Raw genomic sequence first — 21,405 nt, forward strand, 5'->3', positions numbered from 1 at the left:
TCTATCTATCTATCTATCTATCTATCTATCTATCTATCTGTCTGTCTAGCTATCTATATCTATTTGTCTGTCGTCTGTCTGTCTGTATATCTGTCTGTCTGTCTGTCTCTATGTATGTCTGTATACAGTGCCTTGCAAAAGTATTCAGCCCCCTTAAACTTTTCAACCTTTTGCCACATTTCAGGCTTCAAACATAACGATATGAAATTGTAATTTTTTGTGAAGAATCAACAACAAGTGGGACACAATCGTGAAGTGGAACGAAATTTATTGGATATTTTAAACTTTTTTTAGAAATAAAAAACTGAAAAGTGGGGCGTGCAATATTATTCAGCCCCCTTGCGTTAATACTTTGTAGCGCCTCCTTTTGCTGCGATTACAGCTGCAAGTCGCTTGGGGTATGTCTCTATCAGTTTTGCACATCGAGAGACAGAAATTTTTGCCCATTCTTCCTTGCAAAACAGCTCGAGCTCAGTGAGGTTGGATGGAGAGCGTTTGTGAACAGCAGTTTTCAGCTCTTTCCACAGATTCTCGATGGGATTCAGGTCTGGACTTTGACTTGGCCATTCTAACACCTGGATACGTTTATTTGTGAACCATTCCATTGTAGATTTTGCTTTATGTTTTGGATCATTGTCTTGTTGGAAGATAAATCTCCGTCCCAGTCTCAGGTCTTTTGCAGACTGCAACAGGTTTTCTTCCAGAATGGTCCTGTATTTGGCTCCATCCATCTTCCCATCAATTTTAACCATCTTCCCTGTCCCTGCTAAAGAAAAGCAGGCCCAAACCATGATGCTGCCACCACCATGTTTGACAGTGGGGATGGTGTGTTCAGGGTGATGAGCTGTGTTGCTTTTACGCCAAACATAACGTTTTGCATTGTGGCCAAAAAGTTCGATTTTGGTTTCATCTGACCAGAGCACCTTCTTCCACATGTTTGGTGTGTCTCCCAGGTGACTTTTTATAGATATCTTTGAGAAATGGCTTTCTTCTTGCCACTCTTCCATAAAGGCCAGATTTGTGCAGTGTACGACTGATTGTGTCCTATGGACAGAGTCTCCCACCTCAGCTGTAGATCTCTGCAGTTCATTCAGAGTGATCATGGGCCTCTTGGCTGCATCTCTGATCAGTCTTCTCCTTGTTTGAGCTGAAAGTTTAGAGGGACGGCCGGGTCTTGGTAGATTTGCAGTGGTCTGATACTCCTTCCATTTCAATATGATCGCTTGCACAGTGCTCCTTGAGATGTTTAAAGCTTGGGAAATCTTTTTGTATCCAAATCCGGCTTTAAACTTCTCCACAACAGTATCTCGGACCTGCCTGGTGTGTTCCTTGGTCTTCATGATGCTCTCTGCGCTTTAAACAGAACTCTGAGACTGTCACAGAGCAGGTGCATTTATACGGAGACTTGATTACACACAGGTGGATTCTATTTATCACCATCAGTCATTTAGGTCAACATTGGATCATTCAGAGATCCTCACTGAACTTCTGGAGTGAGTTTGCTGCACTGAAAGTAAAGGGGCTGAATAATATTGCACGCCCCACTTTTTAGTTTTTTATTTCTAAAAAAAGTTTAAAATATCCAATAAATTTCGTTCCACTTCACGATTGTGTCCCACTTGTTGTTGATTCTTCACAAAAAATTACAATTTCATATCGTTATGTTTGAAGCCTGAAATGTGGCAAAAGGTTGAAAAGTTCAAGGGGGCTGAATACTTTTGCAAGGCACTGTATATATCTATCTTTCTATCTGTCTGTCCATCTGTATAGCTATCTCTATCTATCTATCTGTCTGTCTGTCTGTGTGCCTGTCTGTCTGCATAGCTATCTATCTATATCTCTCTCAGTCTCTCCATCTGTCTGTCTGTCTATCTATTTATCTGTCTGTATGTCTATATGTCTACCTGTCAGTCTGTCAGTCTGTCTGCCTGTCTATCTATCTATCTATCTATCTATCTGTCTGTCTGTCTGTGTGCCTGTCTGTCTGTCTGCAAAGCTATCTATCTTTCTCTCTGTCTCTCTGTATATCTATCTGTCTGTCTGTCAGTCTGCCTGTCTGCATAGCTTTCTATCTCTTTCTGTCTCTCCATCTGTTTGTCTATCTATATATCTGCCTGTATGTCTATATGTCTACCTGTCAGTCTGTCTGTCTGCATAGCTATCTATCAATCAATCAATCAATCAATCAATCTATCTATCTATCTATCTATCTATCTATCTATCTATCTATCTATCTATCTATCTATCTATCTATCTACAGTATATATCATCTATCCGTCTCTACGTCTGTCTGTCTATCTATATATCTGTATGTTTGTCTAAATGTCTACCTGTCCATCTGTCTAAATGTTTATCTATTTGTCAGTCTGTCTTTCTGTCTGTGTCTGTCTATATATCTGTCTGTCTGTCTGTCTGTCTGTCTGTCTGTCTATCTCATACACCTGTTAGAAAACCCTCATTAGCGTAGTAATTAAAACTGGAAGTGTACACACACATTTGGCCAGTTTGTACGTTTAGTGAGAGACCTAAATAAACTAACTGAACTAAAGCGTGATCGTTCTCCTTGAACCGAGTCAGGTCTGAATTTCAAATCGTATTCCAAGGTTCGGTCGTCCGAAGAGACGAACGTTCTCGGCATTAACGACGGCGGGTCGGTGGGTACGCGCGGGTCCGTACGAGCGGAGTGAATCGTATAACCGAATGAACCCAACAACATAACTTACAGCCTGAATAATGCATGAACCTCCGTCCACTCCCTCCAGAGCACGGATAATCACGGCACGCGCTGACCCGAGCAAAAAAACCACACAATCCGAGACGGTAAAAATGATTCAGGTGCCACGTAGATGACGTCTGCTGGTCGGGGCATCGGGTTTATTGCTCTGTTAAAGAATGACATCATCACAGCTGAAGCTATTTCCAGCCGAGCCAAAGTCGCGCTGTGCCAGCGCCCGTCTGACCTCACATCCTTATCGTGCGTTTGGAGCGGAGTGATTCATTTTACGTCTTTATCAGGAGTCAGAGACCATCTCGACTCGCCCAGACGAAAATTCATCCTGAATTCTTACATCATTTCTGAAACTAATATGTAAATCACAGCAACGACATTCCAGCTGCCCTAACCTGAAAGTACCGATTGCGTTTAGATTCCTCACACACACACACACACACACACCAGTCCTTTTTTTTTGCACCCTTGGTAATGAAACAGCTCTCGTCTCCTGTCTTCTTCCTGCATGTCTCCTGATGGCTGTTTCGTCCGTCTCTTGTTAGCGGCCTCACGCTGTCTTGTTAGAAAGGTTACTGAGTCTGTCTAGTGCTTCCAGTTTCTAAGAAACAGCAACTGGTGCTGAACTGAACTCTAAAGTTTACATACACACACTTTTAGAGACTGGATGATAAAAAACGCTTCATTTTCTCAGTTCGTGAGTTTATTGTGCATTTTTAAGTGATGGAGAGTCTAGTATTGAGATGATGAGAGTGCAGGAGTGATGTGGAGTAGTGAGTAGTAGTGAGGCCTGTTATGTTAAAAAGTGACTCAAATTCAGGAGAGGATACTGTTTATCTATCTATCTGTCTGTCTGTCTATATAATGAGGGTAGCCTAGTGATTAAGGTACTGGACAAGTAATCAGAAGGTCGCTGGTTCAAACCCCACAACTGCCAGGTTGCTGCTGTTGGGCCCTTGAGCAAGGCCCTTAACCCTCAATTGCTCAGACTGTATAGTGTCACAATACTGCAAGTTGCTTTTGATAAAAGCATCTGCCAAATGCTGAAAATGTAAATATCTATCTATCTATCTATCTATCTATCTATCTATCTATCTATCTATCTATCTATCTATCTATCTATCCATCATCTATCTATCTATCTATCTATCTATCTATCTATCTATCTATCTATCTATCTATCTATCCATCATCTATCTATCTATCTATCTATCTATCTATCTATCTATCTATCTATCTATCTATCTATCTATCCATCATCTATCTATCTATCTATCTATCTATCTATCTATCTATCTATCTATCTATCTATCTATCTATCTATCTATCCATCATCTATCTATCTATCTATCTATCTATCTATCTGTCTGTGTCTATATCTATCTATCTGTCTGTTTACATATCTGTCTGTCTGTCTGTCTGTCTGTCTGTCTGTCTGTCTGTCTATCTATCTATCTATCTATCTATCTATCTATCTATCTGACTATCTATCTATTTGTATGTCTGTCTATTTGTCTGTCTGTCTACCTATCTGCCTGTCTGTCTGTTTATATCTGTCTGTCTATATCTATCTATCTATATCTGTCAGTCTGTCAGTCTGTCTGTCTGAAAGGAGAGGAAGCTGGAGGTGGCAGAGATGAAGATGCTGAGATCCTCGCTGGCAGTGACGAGAGTGGACAGGATTAGAAAGGCGTGGGCGCCCAGGTGGCACAGTGGGATATTCTGCTAGCATAACAGCGCTGGGATTCTTAATCAGAGTTTAAATCGCAGCTCTGCTACCAGCCGACTGGGCGCCCCTTAATGGGCACAATTGGCAGTGCCTGCAGCAGACAAAACCAGCCAATAAAGTCTGCTGGGTGGAACAAGACAGGACTAAAAAAGGGGCGGGGTCTTCATTGCTTTGTTAGTTAGTAGACTGAGACACAGCTCAGGTAGGATGTTTGGAGGTTGAGATGGTCTGAGCATGTGCAGAGGAGGGATGAGAGTTCTATGGTGAAAAGGGTGCTGATTCCTAAATGGAACTAAAGGCTCCTGCTGCCATGTTTTCTTCACATCAGTGGCATTTGTGACAGAATACAGTGCAAGCTATTAAGGGCCTTGCTCAGGGGCCCAACAGTGGAATCGGGGCTTGAACCTACCTATTGATAGTCCAGTAGGTTAACCTCCAGCTCTGGAGTAAGGGGGTCTTTCTGGAATAGTAGCCTGTAAGTCCATGGTGATGTGATGTGAGCAAAGATGTATATTGACAGCCTGGCAGTAGTGGGGCTTAAACCAGCAACCTTCTGATTACCAGTCCAATATATTAACCATTAGACTAGGAATTTGAATGTTTACAGCTTTGTTAGGTGAATTATGTGTTTAAATGGTGTGTGTGTGTGTGTGTGTGTTCTGACCGTCGTTGAGATCCTGGAGCAGGTTCTCCTGACCCGAGAAGTCCAGTTTGGCCCGGATGTTGACGGTGACGGTGAGAGCCTGGCCTGGTTTGAGAGGAAGACGAGACTGAGCCTCGTCCATGTCCCAGCTCACGAACTCTCCGAATAACTTCTCTGTACAGGAGGAGAGAAAGAGCAGCGTTATCACCAGAACAACATCTGTGTATGCTTCAGACCGCACATACAGATGTTTCAGCAGTCGTGTGTGTGTGTGTGTATCTGCGACTGGGCAAAAATCTGGAAAAAGACTGGAAAGCTGCCTGTCAGACTGGAGCTGAACAAGATCTGAGCAGCTGTTCCTGATGAATGAGGCTGAATTCATGATGCAAAGCGACTTACAACTATCATTCAATGCAATTTGAGCAACTGAAGGTTAAGGGCCTTACTCAGGGGTCCAACAGTGGCAACTTGGCGATGATGGGGCTTGAACTGGCAACCTTTGGATTAATAGTCAAGTATCCTAACCACTGAGCAACCACACCATACCAATCTGAACTGACGAGAAGCTCAAACTGGGTTCAGTCGCCCCACTTGTTCATTCAAAGCACATGTGTATACATCATAGCATCATAAAAATATGTGTCTACTTATTTCTACACCATATGGCCGAAATTATTGTGACACCAGACTAGGAGCTTGTTGGGAGCCAACATAAATGATTATTCATTCATTTAGTGCTTGTTTAACCACCGCTTTATCCTATTCAGGGTCGTGGTGGGTACAATTCACTGGGTGAAAGGCAGGAAACACGCTGCAAAGGTCGCCAGTCAACCACAGCCTGCATGTCTTTGGACGTAGACACGGGAAGAACATGCAAACCACACAGAAAGGACCCATATCGCTCCACCTGGGAATCGAACCCAGGACCTTCTTGCTGTGAGGCGACAGTGCTACCCAACGAGCCACCGTGTCACTAATATAAATCAGATTTGATACATGCACCATATATAGTTAAGATGGTTTAGCCACGCCCATCGATAAAATAAGTATGAAATAGAATGCCGACTGTGAGCCAAATCTTTCTGTGCATAAGTGCCTAAAGCCAGAAATCTTATGAAAGGCCTCTCCAGAAAGATACAGGCTGTTAAAGCAACAAAGAGAAGTGGGGTTGTTATATTTTTTTCCCATTATTTAATACACAAAAATTTAATATTTTATCGTTCCATTAATGTTGTTGCATTTCCTTTATTAATCATTTATCAGACCTTTTTCTCAAAAGAAGTGGCTGTTAATAATTAATAATGGTCCGTGGTTGTTCTGAGCACGCAATCTGCTGGTTCAAAACTTTGCTTCACTTTGTGGTGTCGCTGATGTTTCAGATAAAGCATGTTGTAGATGACGTTGTTGATGCTGCAGGTGTTTAAAGTATATAAAATATGACTTTAGTCATCAAAAAGAATTAAAACAGACCTGTTGCATCTGTTACATTATGACCACCTCCTTGTTTCTACACTCACTGCCCATTTTATCAGCTCCACTTACCACATAGCAGCACTTTGTAGTTCTACAATTACTGACTGTAGTCCATCTGTTTCTCTACATGCTTTTTTAACCTGCTTTCATGCTGTTCTTCAATGGTCAGGACTCTCCCAGGACCACCACAGAGCAGGTATTATTTAGGTGGTGGATCATTCTCAGCACTGCAGTGACACTGACATGGTGGTGGCGTGTTAGTGTGTGTTGTGCTGGTATGAGTGGATCACACACAGCAGCGCTGCTGGAGTTTTTAAAATCCCAACAACACTGCTGCATCTAGTGGTGTACTAACATGGTAAAATCATAGTAACCACCCAAACATCTGTTTAGTGTTGGTCTTATGGGGATCGATAAATGGGATACAAAGAGGATGACGGTGTACAGAGCAATGCCTGGTCTACAGTCAGTAAATGTATACCCACAAAGTTGATCTGCATGGTGAGTGCAGCCTATAAAACAATAAATGATTGAAGTGCTGAGACAAGAAACTAAGGGCATAGATCAAAGCCCGAACATTGGCAGCTTGGTGTGGGGGGGATTTGAACCAGCAACCTTTCCAGTATGTTCATCACTGGTGCATGTGTTCCATAGTCTAAAGTAGCTAAATGTAGTTACACACTGCTCTGTGAATAACTTATAGAGAAACTCGAGTACACACACACACACACACACACACACACACACACACACACACACTGAAACAAATCCACTTCATATAAACGTTATGGGATGTGACAGAACATCGATGTATAATTGATCTCTGCAGAGAACAGGAGTTCGCTTCTCCGTCCAAGTGCTTTATAAAAACAGGTCGTCCATCATCTCCTGGTCTCACGTTTCACACGCCGTTCAGCGACCGACTGTGACCGCGTCCACGTTTACGACGTCCCGAGAAGCGTTAGGGCAGCGTACAGTAATTGTAGGAGAAACTGCTATCAAACTGCTGCCGATGATTTAGCGGTGCAGGTTTTATTTAATAGCGTGTTCAAGACCTACATACTGTAAATCAGCAGAGTCGGTGAACTGGAATTCAGACATGAAGCGACTGAGCACAATTCTTTCTGGATTCTTTCCCTTTCTCTCCCGATCTAGTCATTGCCGATTCCCAATAGTGAATCCGCTGTCAGCCTGATCAAGGAGAACCAGATAACCACATGAACCCTCCGACACATGTCCGATCAGCGGCCGCTTCTTATTACCTGACAGGGTTGGGTTTTCACACGGAGAGACACGCTAAGCTCCATCTTAAACCCCCCACCACACACACACTTGTAGTATTACATTCATAATTGCAGCCTAATGGATAACTGCCGTTCACTTGTGTTACATTTTAATTATAAATTTTCGAAAAGACATTCATAGCATATTTTAACTACATCTGATAAGTAGCTGAACCTGAACTGTCCACAATATTCAGACTGGTATTCAGAAATGCACACACACACACATACCGATCAACAATAACATAAAACCACCTCCTTGTTTCTACACTCACTGTCCATTTCATCAGCTCCACTTACCATATAGAAGCACTTTGTAGTTCTACAATTACTGACTGTAGTCCATTTGTTTCTCTACTGAAACAAAAGTATGTATGTGTATATCATGTATGTGTATATAAGTATGTCTGAGCGTAAGTGTGTATGTAAGTGTGTTGAGTTGAGATGAACTCGGGGTGTAAACAGAGTGAATAAGTGAGGTTAAATGCATCAGGATTTAGCTTTTTCTAGTACTATATAAAAAATGCAGACACGCCACACGCGCCGTGTCCTGCAGTGCTGAGCTTTAATAAAGCAAGCGTGGATCAGCGCTGCTCCGCACCGAGAACAATAAAGCCGACACAATCCTCCGGCAGATAACTGCTGATAGGAAAGGTCAGAGACGCCAACACAAAGAGAACTTCTTACATTCATGTAGAAAATTAAATATGAGAAACGTAATAAAAAAAAATAATAGGGTCAGGACTTCAGGATTTCAGAAGAAGTGTCTAGCCAGTACAGTGTAACCTTACAGTAAGCTGAATCTACAACTACATGTGCTACATGTGCTATTTCACCACCTTCATTTTTAAGATCTTAATTTGTTTACAAGTAGGAAGGTAATGAATCATGTTTTTACCCGGCCAATTTCCATTGAATAGTAAATACAGATAAACCTCAGACGTCTGTAATCAACACCTTGGATTTAAAAAAGGCCTTCAAATAGATCCAAACTGTTAGTTAAAACAGGGTTTCTTGGGGTGGCACGGTGGCTCAGTGGGTAGCACTGTCGCCTCACAGCAAGAAGGTCCTGGGTTCGGTCCCCAGGCGGGGCGGTCCGGGTCCTTTCTGTGTGGAGTTTGCATGTTCTCCCCGTGTCCGCGTGGGTTTCATCCGGGAGCTCCGGTTTCCTCCCACAGTCCAAAGACGTGCAAGTGAGGTGAATTGGAGATACTAAATTGTCCATGACTGTGTTTGATATAACCTTGTGAACTGATGAATCTTGTGTAATGAGTAACTACCGTTCCTGTCATGAATGTAACCAAAGTGTAAAACATGACGTTAAAATTCTCATAAACAAAAAACAGGGTTTCTTAAACACTGGGTCGCAACCCTTGGGGGGGTCGTGAGCTGAAAAAAATGGGTCCCAGAGAAAAATAATTATAATCAAATAAACTTGTACCCTAACGCCCATGTTTCAGCCACACTGGTTGCTAAAAGATGTGTAAAATGTATGAAATAAAAGAAATAATTCTGTTGTGAAACATCACTGCCTGACCTTGCAAAAGCTCGTTTCACTGGATTGGGTGACATTTCCATAGACAAACATTTTCCCTGTCCATCAGTTCATTTTAGTTAAGCTTCAGCCCAGAGAAGTCGGTGGCATTTCTGGACGTTGTTGACTTATTGCTATGGCTGTGCACAATACAGTCTTACTCACATTTAAAGATGCAGTGACTGACTCAGTATTCCTGAGTGCAATGTGGATCAGTTACTGAAGCAGGAGTGTTTCTAATGTAATGTTGTAAGAGGCATTTTCCCTTACACACAGATTTTTCTTGCGCTCCTGAATCTTTTGATGATGATATGCACTGTAGATGGTTAAGTACTTTGTAATCCATAAAATATAATGTCTTTACAAACGCTAAGAATCTGTGATTTGTTCATTATTTTCTAGCATTAACTAACTGAAAAAGGTCCGTTTTTATTTTACGTTAAATAAATATTACGTACGGTGGATGGTAAAAGATCTAAATGATTGTTCTTTTTGAACTGATTGACAATCCTCTAATACGTGGTAAGTCACGAGCCTTACTCGCTTGTACAGACTGATCTTTCGGTGAATCCTCCTCTTATGAACATTTCTCACTCTCTCACTTTCTTAACTGCTTATCCAATCAGGGTCGTGTAGGGGGGTGGATGGTGCTGGAGCCTATCTCAGCTTTTCAATGGGCGCAAGGCACACAACAACACCTGACTGCATGTTTTTGGACTGTGGGAGGAAACCGGAGCTCCCGGGGGAAACCCACGCAGACACGGGGAGAGCATGCAAACTCCAAACAGAAAGGACTCAATATAATAAATATATATTTGTGCTCAATCAACTGTCAGGATGCTCTGTTCATGACTTTCCTTTTTTCATCACCTAGCATGCTTAAACTTTCAAAAACACACTGGTACAAGGTTTATTTATTTATTTATTAGGATTTTAACGTTTTACACTTCAGTTACATTCATGACAGGAACGGTAGTTACTCATTACACAAGATTCATCAGTTCACAAGTTTCTACTGAACACAGTCATGAACAATTTAGTATCTCCAATTCACCTCACTTGCATGTTTTTGGACTGTGGGAGGAAACCGGAGCTCCCGGAGGAAAACCCACGTGGACATGGGGAGAACATGCAAACTCCACACAGAATCCCCACCTGGGGATCAAACCCAGGACCTTCTTGCTGTGAGGCGACAGTGCTACCCACTTAGCCACCGTGCTGTCTCACTGGTACAAGGTAGCTTAAATCTATTTTGCCTCCAGCCTCGATGCGGTCGTATTATTTCTCAGCTTTTAAGATCCTGATACTCTTTTCTCTCCGCACATGTCGATAAATATTCAAGAACAAAAACAAATCACAGATTCTTTTTCTACTGAGTTTTACTAAAAGTTTCATCTTTTCTTAAATCTGGGGTTTGTAAACTGATGAATTATTCACAACCTGGTGAGCCTTAACCCACCCCTGTTCATAAATGACTAAGCTTTTTTAAATGCTCTTTGTACCTACTGAGCATCGTCTGTGTTTGTTGTTTTTTGACGCCCCTAGTCATAAATTATATAAAAAAATTGTTGTTGAATTATTTGTTCTATTTCAGCTTTTTTACACCCTGTCTAAACTTTTATCATATCGAAATAATGCAGCACATCAGCATAAAATACGACACAAAGGTTTCCAGCAGAATGGGGGTTCAGCAGCCGAGCTGTAACAGAAGCCGCCACGCTGAAAGAACAGGCGTCCACGTGGAGAACGCCATTAGAGGCGATAAGTGCAGCGTTATGGTGGATTATACTGTCGGCTTTGAGGAAATTCTCTCAGATAAAACCCCATAAAAGCTCCGCTATCAGATCAGAGCCAAAACACCGCATTATCTACTGAGATTCATCAAGATGAAGAGAAAAAAGCCATTAGCAATTAAATAAAGAAGCGTTACATAAACATAGACTGAACATGGAAGTCCGCCAGGTTAATTCATGCACTATGATGGAACAGAATTAGTCGTTAAATAGTATTTGGATTGGTAACGAGCTAAAGGACCTGAAGGTTTAAAGTTTAAAGGACAAAACTAGAAGAGTTAATAGTTTACATACACTTGTCAGGGCAGTTGTAGCCTAGTGGTTAAGGTACTGGACTAGTAATCCAAAGGTCGCTGGTTAAAGCCTCACCACTGCCAGGTTGCCACTGTTGGGCCCTTGAGCAAGGCCCTTAACCCTCAATTGCTTAGACTGTAAACTGTCTCAGTACTTTAAGTCGCTTTGGATAAAAGTGTCTGCTAAATGTTGAAAATGTAAATGTAGGGACATGGATGTCTTGTGTGTGTATTTTTATCATTTTTTAACCCCCCCCCCCCCCCCCCCCCTTTTTCCGTGACTAAATGACTGGAATAAGTTTGTTTTTGGAAAGTATGACCAAGAGCCGTTTACAGAAGCTACAGCTCAGAAATAATTGAAATTCATTGTTGATCTCATAAAGGAAGATTTAATAATTTATCAGGATTTTAACGTCATGTTTTACACTTTGGTTACATTCATGACAGTAACGCTAGTTACTCATTACACAAGACTCATCAGTTCACAAGGTTTTATCAAACACAGTCATGGACAATTTAGTATCTCCAGTTCACCTCACTTGCATGTTTTTGGACTGTGGGAGGAAACCGGAGCTTCTAGAGGACCCGAGGAGAACATGCACAAAGGACCCGGATGGCTCCGGGAATCGAACCCTGGACCTTCTTGCTCTGAGGCACCATGCCACCCCGCAGAAGCAGTAGAAGCAAAATTTTATAACACTTGCTTGACTGTGGACAGTGTCACTCACGTTCCAGCAGTTTTGTTTGTTTGTTTTATCATTGTTGGATATTCGACCTCACAGCATTAGGGGAAAGTTACCAGCATAAGGGATTAGTTACCAACCATGGTAAAAGACCACTGGTCCATGTAGAAACCTCATTTATGGAAAAGTTGGGACATGCAATAAAAAAAAGAAGAATCTGTGATTTGTCCTGCAACACACTCCAGAAAAGTTGGGACGTGTTGAAGGCGTGTTCCCCTCGCGTTCCATTATCGTTCCTATTATTTAGACTTTTTTAAGCTTTGGGAACTGAGGATTCAAATTGTTACAGTTTTGTAAGTGGAATTTTACTCCATTCTTGCTTATTGTTGTCTGATTCTCTTACTGTGACCCAGACAACACATCGAAACACAAAACAAAATATACTTTATTGATGAAATTGGTGGCAATCTGGTCCCACTGTGGTATACAAGGTGGGTGTAACGTTAAGCCTCCACAAGGGGGTTGGTGTACAAGTTAAAATTTGTTTAGTTAATTATTATTATTATTATTATTATTATTATTATTATTATTAATATTATTATATCATTATTATTATTATTATTGTTATTATTTTATTATTATTATTTTATTTTATTATTATAATTATTATTATTACTATTATTATTATTATTAAATCATTATTATTATTATTGTTGTTATTTTATTATTATTATTATTATTATTATTATTATTATTATTTTATTAGCATTATTATTATTATTATTATTATTATTAATATTATTATACCATTATTATTATTACATCATTATTATTATTATTGTTATTATTTCATTATTATTATTATTTTATTATTATTATTATTATATCATTATTATTATTGTTGTTTTGTTATTATTATTATTATTACTATTATTATTATTAATTTATTATTATTATTATTATTTGTCAGTGTTCAGCACTTAAAATTTCATATTAGACTAAAAAAGTGCTTTTTGATCAGGCATTTTATAAGTAGCTTCGTACATTCAGGATAAACTGGGTTGTTAAGTTGTTGTCGTCCTGCCTCTCACACACAGTTACTCAGGTTTGATGATGGTCCATGGAGGCGAGTGCTGATGTCTCAGGTTTTATATTGGTTGCCCGGTGGGGGTCAACGCCAGTGTCTCAGATCTGTTGATGATTTTTGTCTTTATATTTGTTATTTTTACCCACTCAGGGGTCGCGGCCCAGGGTTTGAAAACCCCTGCAATAGGAGAAAGGTTCGAACTGCAGGCAGGCCTGTCAAGCACTAGCACTCTGTGTCTACCAAACCAGACAGAATGAAGCCTGGCCTCGTCCTGCTAAAATGACCCTTATATGCGTTGAAACTTTGTGACGTCAGCTCGGGGAAGGTCCCTTCCTTTTCCAGCGTGACTGTGACCCTGGGTAAGACAGGGTCTGAGAAGTTTGGTGCAAAAGTCATGCCTCTGATTTCAACCCCACTGATCAGCTCTGGGCTGAATTAGAATGCTGACTGTGGGCCAAGCCTTCAAATCAAACCTTGGTGCCTGAACTTACAAACCTCTTAACAGACTGGGCACAAATTCCTACAGACAAACTTCAAATCGAAAGTGGAGACTGTATTAATGTAAACCAGTTAAAAACCAGGTGTCCACATATTTTTGGTCAGGTAGATTATAACTGTATGCAGAACAACCGGTTTCATTATTATTTTTAATTCCATGTGTCTGGTTTAAACAGCAGATTAAATAAAGCTCTGAGGACGAATGTGGATCCGCAAATATTTGAGCAACACGACGGTTAAACTTACAGAGCGTCGCTTTTATATTTATTTATTTCTCGGGAAGCTAAAAACAGAAAGCAGACGAGCGAGTAAAGCTGATAAAGACGGAGTCGAGGGGACCGAGCCGCATCCACGTACCGCCGCTGCGTGATGCTCGGTTGCTAAGAAACACAGCGCCAGCCACTTCTGCTGCCGCGGATGTGATAACGACGCTCGCTCACGGAAATAAATCCCAAAACTTTCCACGGCTCGCTTATCAAGATCATAACGCCGACCGTTTCATCCCCATCAGGGTCACAGTGGGTCTGACGCCACCCGGAAATGCCGGACATAGGGCAGGACAAACCAAAGAGCAGGTCACTGACCATCACACACACACTCACACCTATTGTAACACATTTAAATAAGAGCAGCCAATCCACCTTCTGCACATTTAGAGGGTGAGAGAAAACTCATACAGCCCATCATGTATCAATATTTGTTTACTATTTAGCATTTTCACAGGACGTCTCATTCTGGCAAGAAAGCAAAAAATCTGCTAAGCGCTGTTAAGATCTTGGGTAAGGAATTCAGCTGTGATATCGCCCGACCAGTATCCACACAGACACGATTGACTGTGTCTGAGGGAGGAATGGTCAAACGAGTTTCTCACTGATGCTGCAACAGCGGCCTCTCCTGGCTGCTTGAAGTGCTTGCAAGAGGGATTGTTGATTCACAGTTAACAGTACGAGACTCTGTACGCTATACTGCTCTCTGTAAGACCCCGTCTCTGGCGGGTGGAATAAAAAGCAGTTGGTGAGAGGGAGTGTGATAGTCTGTGACTCTCCTCGGGCAGGGTGGAGGTCTGCACCAACAGAGGAAGCAACAGTTGGGGAATTGAAAGTGCCCAACAAATAGCATCTAAAATAGTAACGACACAAATGGTGGTGTACTAATTTATCATGTATTTTGCACAGTATACTGTGGATTGGGACACAGCCGAAGATGCCTGTTAGCCAACAGCTTTAGATGTGTGCCAGGGTGGTGCAGCATTAAACTACACTAACCCACTACCACTGAGATCCAGGGATTCAGCGTGGGTTCGAATCTCAGTGGTGCTGTTGGTCGGGCGTCTGCACTGACATGACTGGCCACTGTCAGAGGAAAGAGAGGGATAGCCAAAACAGCCTAGTCATTAGGAGGTGTGTTTGGCAGTGCGCTCTTAATGCAGGCCCAAGCCCAGAAAAAAGCAGGAGGGTTGTGCCAGGAAAGAACTGGCATAAAAACTGTGCCAATTCTGGTATGAGGAGCAGACTCGCTGTGGCAACTGTGGGAGCAGCCAAAATGAAAAGAAAAAAAAGAGAGGAAAAAAAAGAAAAGAAAGAAAGAAAGAAAGAAAGAACAGAAAGAACAAAAGAGAAAAGGAACAAAAGAAATAAAGAAAGAAGCAAAAAATGAGAAAAGTAAAATAAAAAAGAAACAATGAAAGAAACTAAAAATAAGAAAAGTGAAAAAAAAGGAAAAAGAAAGAACAAAAGAGAAAAAAGAACAAAGAAAAAATAAAGAAACAAAAACAAAAAATAAGAAAAGTGGGAATAAAGAAAAGAAAGCAAAACAAAGAAAAAAGGATGAGAGAACAAAAGAGAAAAAGAACAAAAGAAATGAAGAAAGAAACAAAAAATAAGAAAAGCGGAATAAAGAGAAAGAAAAGACGGAAAGAGGGAAAGAGGGAAAGAAAGAAAAAAGAACAAATAAGGAAATAAGGAAATATAAAAAGAAAGAAAAGTTTAATGAAGAAAGAAAAAAGAAAGAAAATGAAAAAGGAAAGAAAGAAAGAAAGAAAGAAAGAAAGAAAGAAAGAAAGAAGCAAAAAAGAAAGTAAAGAATAAAAAAAAGAAAAAGAACAAAGAAAAAAATAAAGAAACAAAAAAACACAAAAAATAAGAAAAGTGGAATAAAGAAAAGAAAGAGGAGAACACATAAGAAAAAAAGAACAAATAAGAAAAAAAAGAGAAAGAAAGAGAAAAAGAACATATAAGAACAGAGAGAAAGAGAAAAAGAACAAATAAGAAAAGAAAGAAAAAAGAAAGAAAGAAAGAAAGAAAGAAAGAAAGAACAAATAGAAAAGAAAGAAAGAAAGAAAGAAAGAAAGAAAGAAAGAAAGAAAGAAAGAAAGAAAGAAAGAAAGAAAGAAAGAAAGAAAGAAAAGAAAAAATATCAGAAAGAAAAAAGAAGAAAAAAAGAAGAAAAAAAGAAAAAAAGAACAAAAAATAAAAGAAAAAACTAAAAAGAAGAGAAAGAAAAAAGAAAGAAAGAAAGAAAGAAAGATGAAAGAACAAAAGAAAAAAGAACAAAAGAAAGAAACAAAAAATAAGAAAAGTGGAATAAAAAGAAAGAAAAGAGAAAAAAAGAAAAAAAAGAAAGAACAAAACAGAAAAAGAACAAATAAGAAAAGAAAGAATTAAAAAAGAAAAAAGAGGAAAGAAGCAAAGGAAAAAAAGTAAAGAACAAAAGAGAAAAAAAATAAATAAGTAAACAAGAAAACAAAAAACAAATAAATAAGAAAAGAAAGAAAGATTTTACATTGATGATTTCAGTATTTCAATCTCAGTTTGATGGTGCTGAGGGAAAACAGATGTTTACAGCTGAATTGAGCAGTGTTAGATAGCCTTTATGTTATTGCTAGTAGCCCTTATGTTTAGCTCCTTCATGTTTTTGTTTTTTTCAGTGACCAGAAAGAATGAATCCCGGTCTCTGATTGGCTGAGGCGTTATTACGGTACTGATGTATTGATGACATGTTTACGTTTGTGCTCTGTATTTTGCACTAACGAGCAGTTTCTGCATGATGAAACAATCCTGTGTGTAAAACACTTTACATTGATGTTTAAACCAGTCAGTACTTACAGCAGATACAGATACAGATACAGATACAGATTCAGTACTCACTCCCACTGACGCGTTTCACACTTTACTGTGTTGTGGATTTGATTTTAAATGGATACGATAAACATTGTCTACAACTAATCAGCCAGAATAACGAAGTGAAAACGTTTTATTAGAGTTTTTCCAAAATTCATAAAAAATTTTAATTAACCTTGAGACGTGACTGGAGCTCAGATGGAGTCCACCTGCTGTGCTTTAAATTAAATGGACAGAGTAAATGCAAACAAACGGGTCTATAAGGAGCCACAATTTACACTCGACTCTCAAGAAAAAAACAAACAAACCATGAAGTAGGGCGAGGCTGTATGACCAAAAGTTTGTATCACGATATTTTTTAAGATTCTGACAGTTTCACGGTATATCACGGTATGTTTAATTTTTTGTATGACTGGGACTTTTTTTTATATAAGACAAACCTGGAATCCAGAGTTTTCATTATCGCTCTGAAAGCTTCTTTCTCGACTGTCTATAGAGGAATCGAGTTCTTGCATATGTGGATTGTTACTGCGTTCGTAATGTCATTGTTTGTAACAGCCATGGCTCGACATACCGTGCAGTATGAAGTGTTGTAGTCTGTTACAAACTGTAGATACTCCTCATTTCTTTGGCAGGTTCTTTCAGTGCATAATTGGTCTTCCTCTCTTCATCCTCCATCTGTTTTTTGTTTATTTTTTTCACCATATTGAAGAAACTTGTTATGCTAACGCTAACTGGCTAACTACTTAATCTGCACGGTGCTCAATAGCGCTTTTAGCGGAGAACAATATTACATGATTTGCTGCCTACTAAAGCCTACAGCTTTGAAGAATCTGAATACCGAAAGTACAGTCATATCGTCCAAGGAGCTGTCAGTGGATCTCCACGGTGAAATTGTGGTAAGGCAGAGATCAGGGGAAGGATATAAAACACTATAAAAGATTGTAAGTGTTTTAAGACCAGAGTGGCCTTAATAATTTTGAAATGGAAGAAGCTTGGCACCACTTCCAAAAGTTGGCTGTCCACCCACAGTAGGAATCAGGGTGAGATGGTCCTTGGTAAGCATGTAGGACTGAGGAAAAAGACCTGAGGAGAGAGATTCTCCGGTCTGAGAGCTTTGAGCCAAAAATAAGCACTAATCTGGCCAAAATAAAAAGGCACAGCGCATCGCTTGGCTCGTACCATCCATATAGTGAAGCATGGTGGGGCCAGAAAACAAGAGCAGAGCTTTAAAAAAACTAACACACGCCCCCTCCGACACATGTGCAGTAGCCGACTGCATCTTTTCACCTCCACGAGGCGAGCTTTGTGTACGGAGAGTGACACCCTGATCAACGGATTATCCCTCGTCATCAATCAGTCAGCAGAGGTCATAATTGCATCAGTTATGAGGAGTCCCTATCCGGCTTCCCACCTTGTATGAACGACAGCCAACTGTTGTTCACGTAGCCGCCCAGCCCAGACGGACGGCAACTTCATTAATAAAAACGGTGGCAAGGTCCCACTGTGGTTTACAAGATGTAATGTAAAGCCTCCACTTATTATTCTAATTATTTTTTTCTTTACAAACTTTTTGTGACCCTGATTTAAAGGATCTGTCATGAAGAAGGGGATAAACTGCCCAAATCCAGGTGTACATCCGGCGGCTCCAGAGAAACAAAAACTAGACGACGAACTCAGAAGATTTTAGGAGCGCTGGGGAAATTAATATTTTTACACTGAGCTCAGAGGGAAATGGGTATGTTTAATTTAAAGAATGGTAATAATCTTCTCAAGATTATAAACTGGTGAGTGAAATCGGCAAAATTACCAAGAAATAATATAAATAAAATAGAATTGTAGGAATGAATAAAAAGAAAGAAAGAAAAAAGGAAAGAAAGAATGAATGAAAACAAAAAAGAAAGAATAAAAACAAAATAGGAAAGAAAGAAGGAAAAATGAAAACAAAAAAGAAAGAATAAAAACTAAAGAAAAAGGGAAAGAAAGAAGAAAAAAGAAAGAATGAGAACAAAAAAGGGAAGAAAAAAAGAAAGAAAAAAGAAAGAAAAAAGAAAGAAGAAAAAAGAAAGAAAGAGAACAAAAAAAGGGAAGAAATAAAGAAAGAAAAAAGAAAGAAAAAAGAAAGAAAGAAAAAAGAAAGAATAAGAACAAAAAGAAAAAAAAAAGAAAAAAAGAAAGAAAAAGAACAAAAAAAAGAAAGAAAGAAGGAATAAGAACAAAAAGAAAGAAAGAAAGAATAAGAACAAAAAGAAAAAAGAAAGAAAGAAAGAAAGAAAGAAAGAAAGAAAGAAAGAAAGAAAGAACAAAGAAAGAAAGAAGGAAAAATAAGAACAAAAAGAAAAAAAGAAAGAATAAGAACAAAAAGAAAAAAGAAAGAATAAGAACAAAAAGAAAAAAGAAAGAAAGAAAGAAAAAACTAAAAAGAAAGAAAGAATAAGAACAAAAAGAAAAAAGAAAAACAAAAGAAAAAATGGATCATTTTTCACTGAGTTCAGAGGGAAGTGGGTATGTTTAAGTTAAAGAAGGGTAATAATCTTTTCGTTAGTATTATAAACTGGTAAGTTAAAATCGTAGTTTACAGACACTGTGGACGATAGATCATTAATCACTCAGATAAACAGGAAGTGGAATGGTTAGTAATCACGAGCTCTGTTATATTTTTATTTCGTGTTTGTGTATTTTTTACTCGGCGCCCAACAAGAAAAGTTTGGACACCCCTGGTCTAGTACCTTAACCGCTAAGCCATGCCTAGCCATCGCAGTAACCACCATGACTTATATCTGCAACGAATATCTGCATCTGGCAGGCACTCGCAAATACAGAAGCTCTGGTTTACTCTGATAATTAACACACTCTCTCTCTCTCACACACACACACACACACACACACACACACACACACACAGCTACAGCCAGGAATGATAAGAAAACAGATGCTGGAGGTGAAGCTGGTAGATCATTCAGTGTGAGAATCCCACATTCATCAGGATTTAGTAAAACATGTGAGTCAAATATGCAAAAAACCATGTCTATCAAAACACTGTCCACATATCAGAACAGCACAGTGGACAGTAAGAGACTGTACTGCCCCCTGTACACTGTGAGAGGAACTGCATGCACTTCAACAGGTACCAGCAGAGCAACCGCATTCATCATCACTATTCATAACTATTTAATACTGATCCACCATGCTGACCGTGTCACTGACCAGTGTACACTGGACTCACACACCCACTCGCCCAATCTACAGGCCATTATGTGCAGCCAATCCACCTACTGCACATTTCCCCTCAGAAACCCACAGAAACATGAAGAAAACAGAAATGTTTGGATTAAAGTTGTTTTATTTAGTTTTATTAGTACTTTAATAAAAAGTAAAGGCACTCCAGCGGTGCTATCAGCCAGTCGGGCGCCTACAGACAAATGTCTAAGAGGGGATGCGATTGATGCGCCTAGTGGTTTAAGAGAAGCCAGACCCACCATGACCATGACCAGAATAAAGCTGTGCTAAAAGAATGAAAATAAAATTAAATTATATAAAAATTCTAATAAATAAATAATAATGAAAACTATAAAAACACTATACACACCCTACCCAGCTAATAAAAGTGTACAAGTGTAGCTGTAAGAATCCCAGCTGAGTTTAGTAAAAATAATCCAACACAACATCAGTAGATATTTGTGTTAATGCTGATCTACTTCAAGAACTTCAAACAAGAAAAGCAGAGTGTAAAAGATCATCAGTGACACCCCAGACAGGCATCAATCTTCTGAACTTCTGAACTGTGTTTAAGTGAGATTTGATTTTTATTTTCTCTCTCCTTTTCTTGTAAGGATTTTTTAAATTTGTTCCCTCAACTGTATTAAAAAAAGTAAAAAAGTATGCTAAGCATGACTAGAGGGGAATAAAAGTGTGTAGAGAGATTTAAGCTAAAAAAAGAAGCTAGAAAGAAAGAAAGAAAGAAAGAAAGAAAGAACAAAAAAGAGAGAAAAAAAGAACAAAAAACAAAAGAAAAAAGAAAAAAAACAGAAGGAAAGAGGGAGAAAGAAAAAAAGAAAGAATAAAAAAGAAAGAAGGAAAAAAAGAAGGAAAGAAAAAAGAAAGAAAAAAAAAAAGAAAAAAGAACAGAAAGAAAAAAGAAGAAAAAAGGAAAGAAAGAAAGAAAGAAAGAAAAAAAAAAAGAAAAAAGAACAGAAAGAAAAAAGAAGAAAAAAGGAAAGAAAGAAAGAAAGAAAGAAAGAATATCAGAAAGAAAAAAGAAGAAAAAAAGAACAAAAAATAAAAGAAAAAACTAAAAAGAAAAGAAAGAAAGAAAGAAAGAAAGAAAGAAAGAACAAAAAAGGAAAGAAAGAATGAACAAAAAACAAAAGGAAGAAAGAAAAAGAACAAAAAATAAAAGAAACAAACAAAAAAGGAAGAACAAAAAAGGAAAGAAAGAACAAAAAACAAAAGGAAGAAAGAAAGAATAAGAGCGAAAAAGGAAAGAACAAAAAAGAAGGAACAAAAAAAGAAAAGAAAGAAAAAGAAAAAAGAACAAAAATT

At 38.9% G+C, this 21,405-nt stretch overlaps 1 protein-coding gene across 1 annotated transcript in view; it reads right to left on the reverse strand.

Annotated features, from left to right (window-relative positions):
• trappc9 (trafficking protein particle complex subunit 9) overlaps positions 1–21,405 on the reverse strand; it is a 344,576-nt gene that overhangs the window by 186,555 nt on the left and 136,616 nt on the right. The window contains exon 16 of the mRNA XM_063018274.1: positions 5,122–5,274. Coding sequence (XP_062874344.1) covers positions 5,122–5,274 — 153 coding nt within the window. The remainder of the gene's footprint in view (positions 1–5,121; positions 5,275–21,405) is intronic.

This window comes from Trichomycterus rosablanca, chromosome 1 (genome assembly GCF_030014385.1).
Source record: "Trichomycterus rosablanca isolate fTriRos1 chromosome 1, fTriRos1.hap1, whole genome shotgun sequence".
Classification (NCBI taxonomy): Eukaryota; Metazoa; Chordata; class Actinopteri; order Siluriformes; family Trichomycteridae; genus Trichomycterus; species Trichomycterus rosablanca.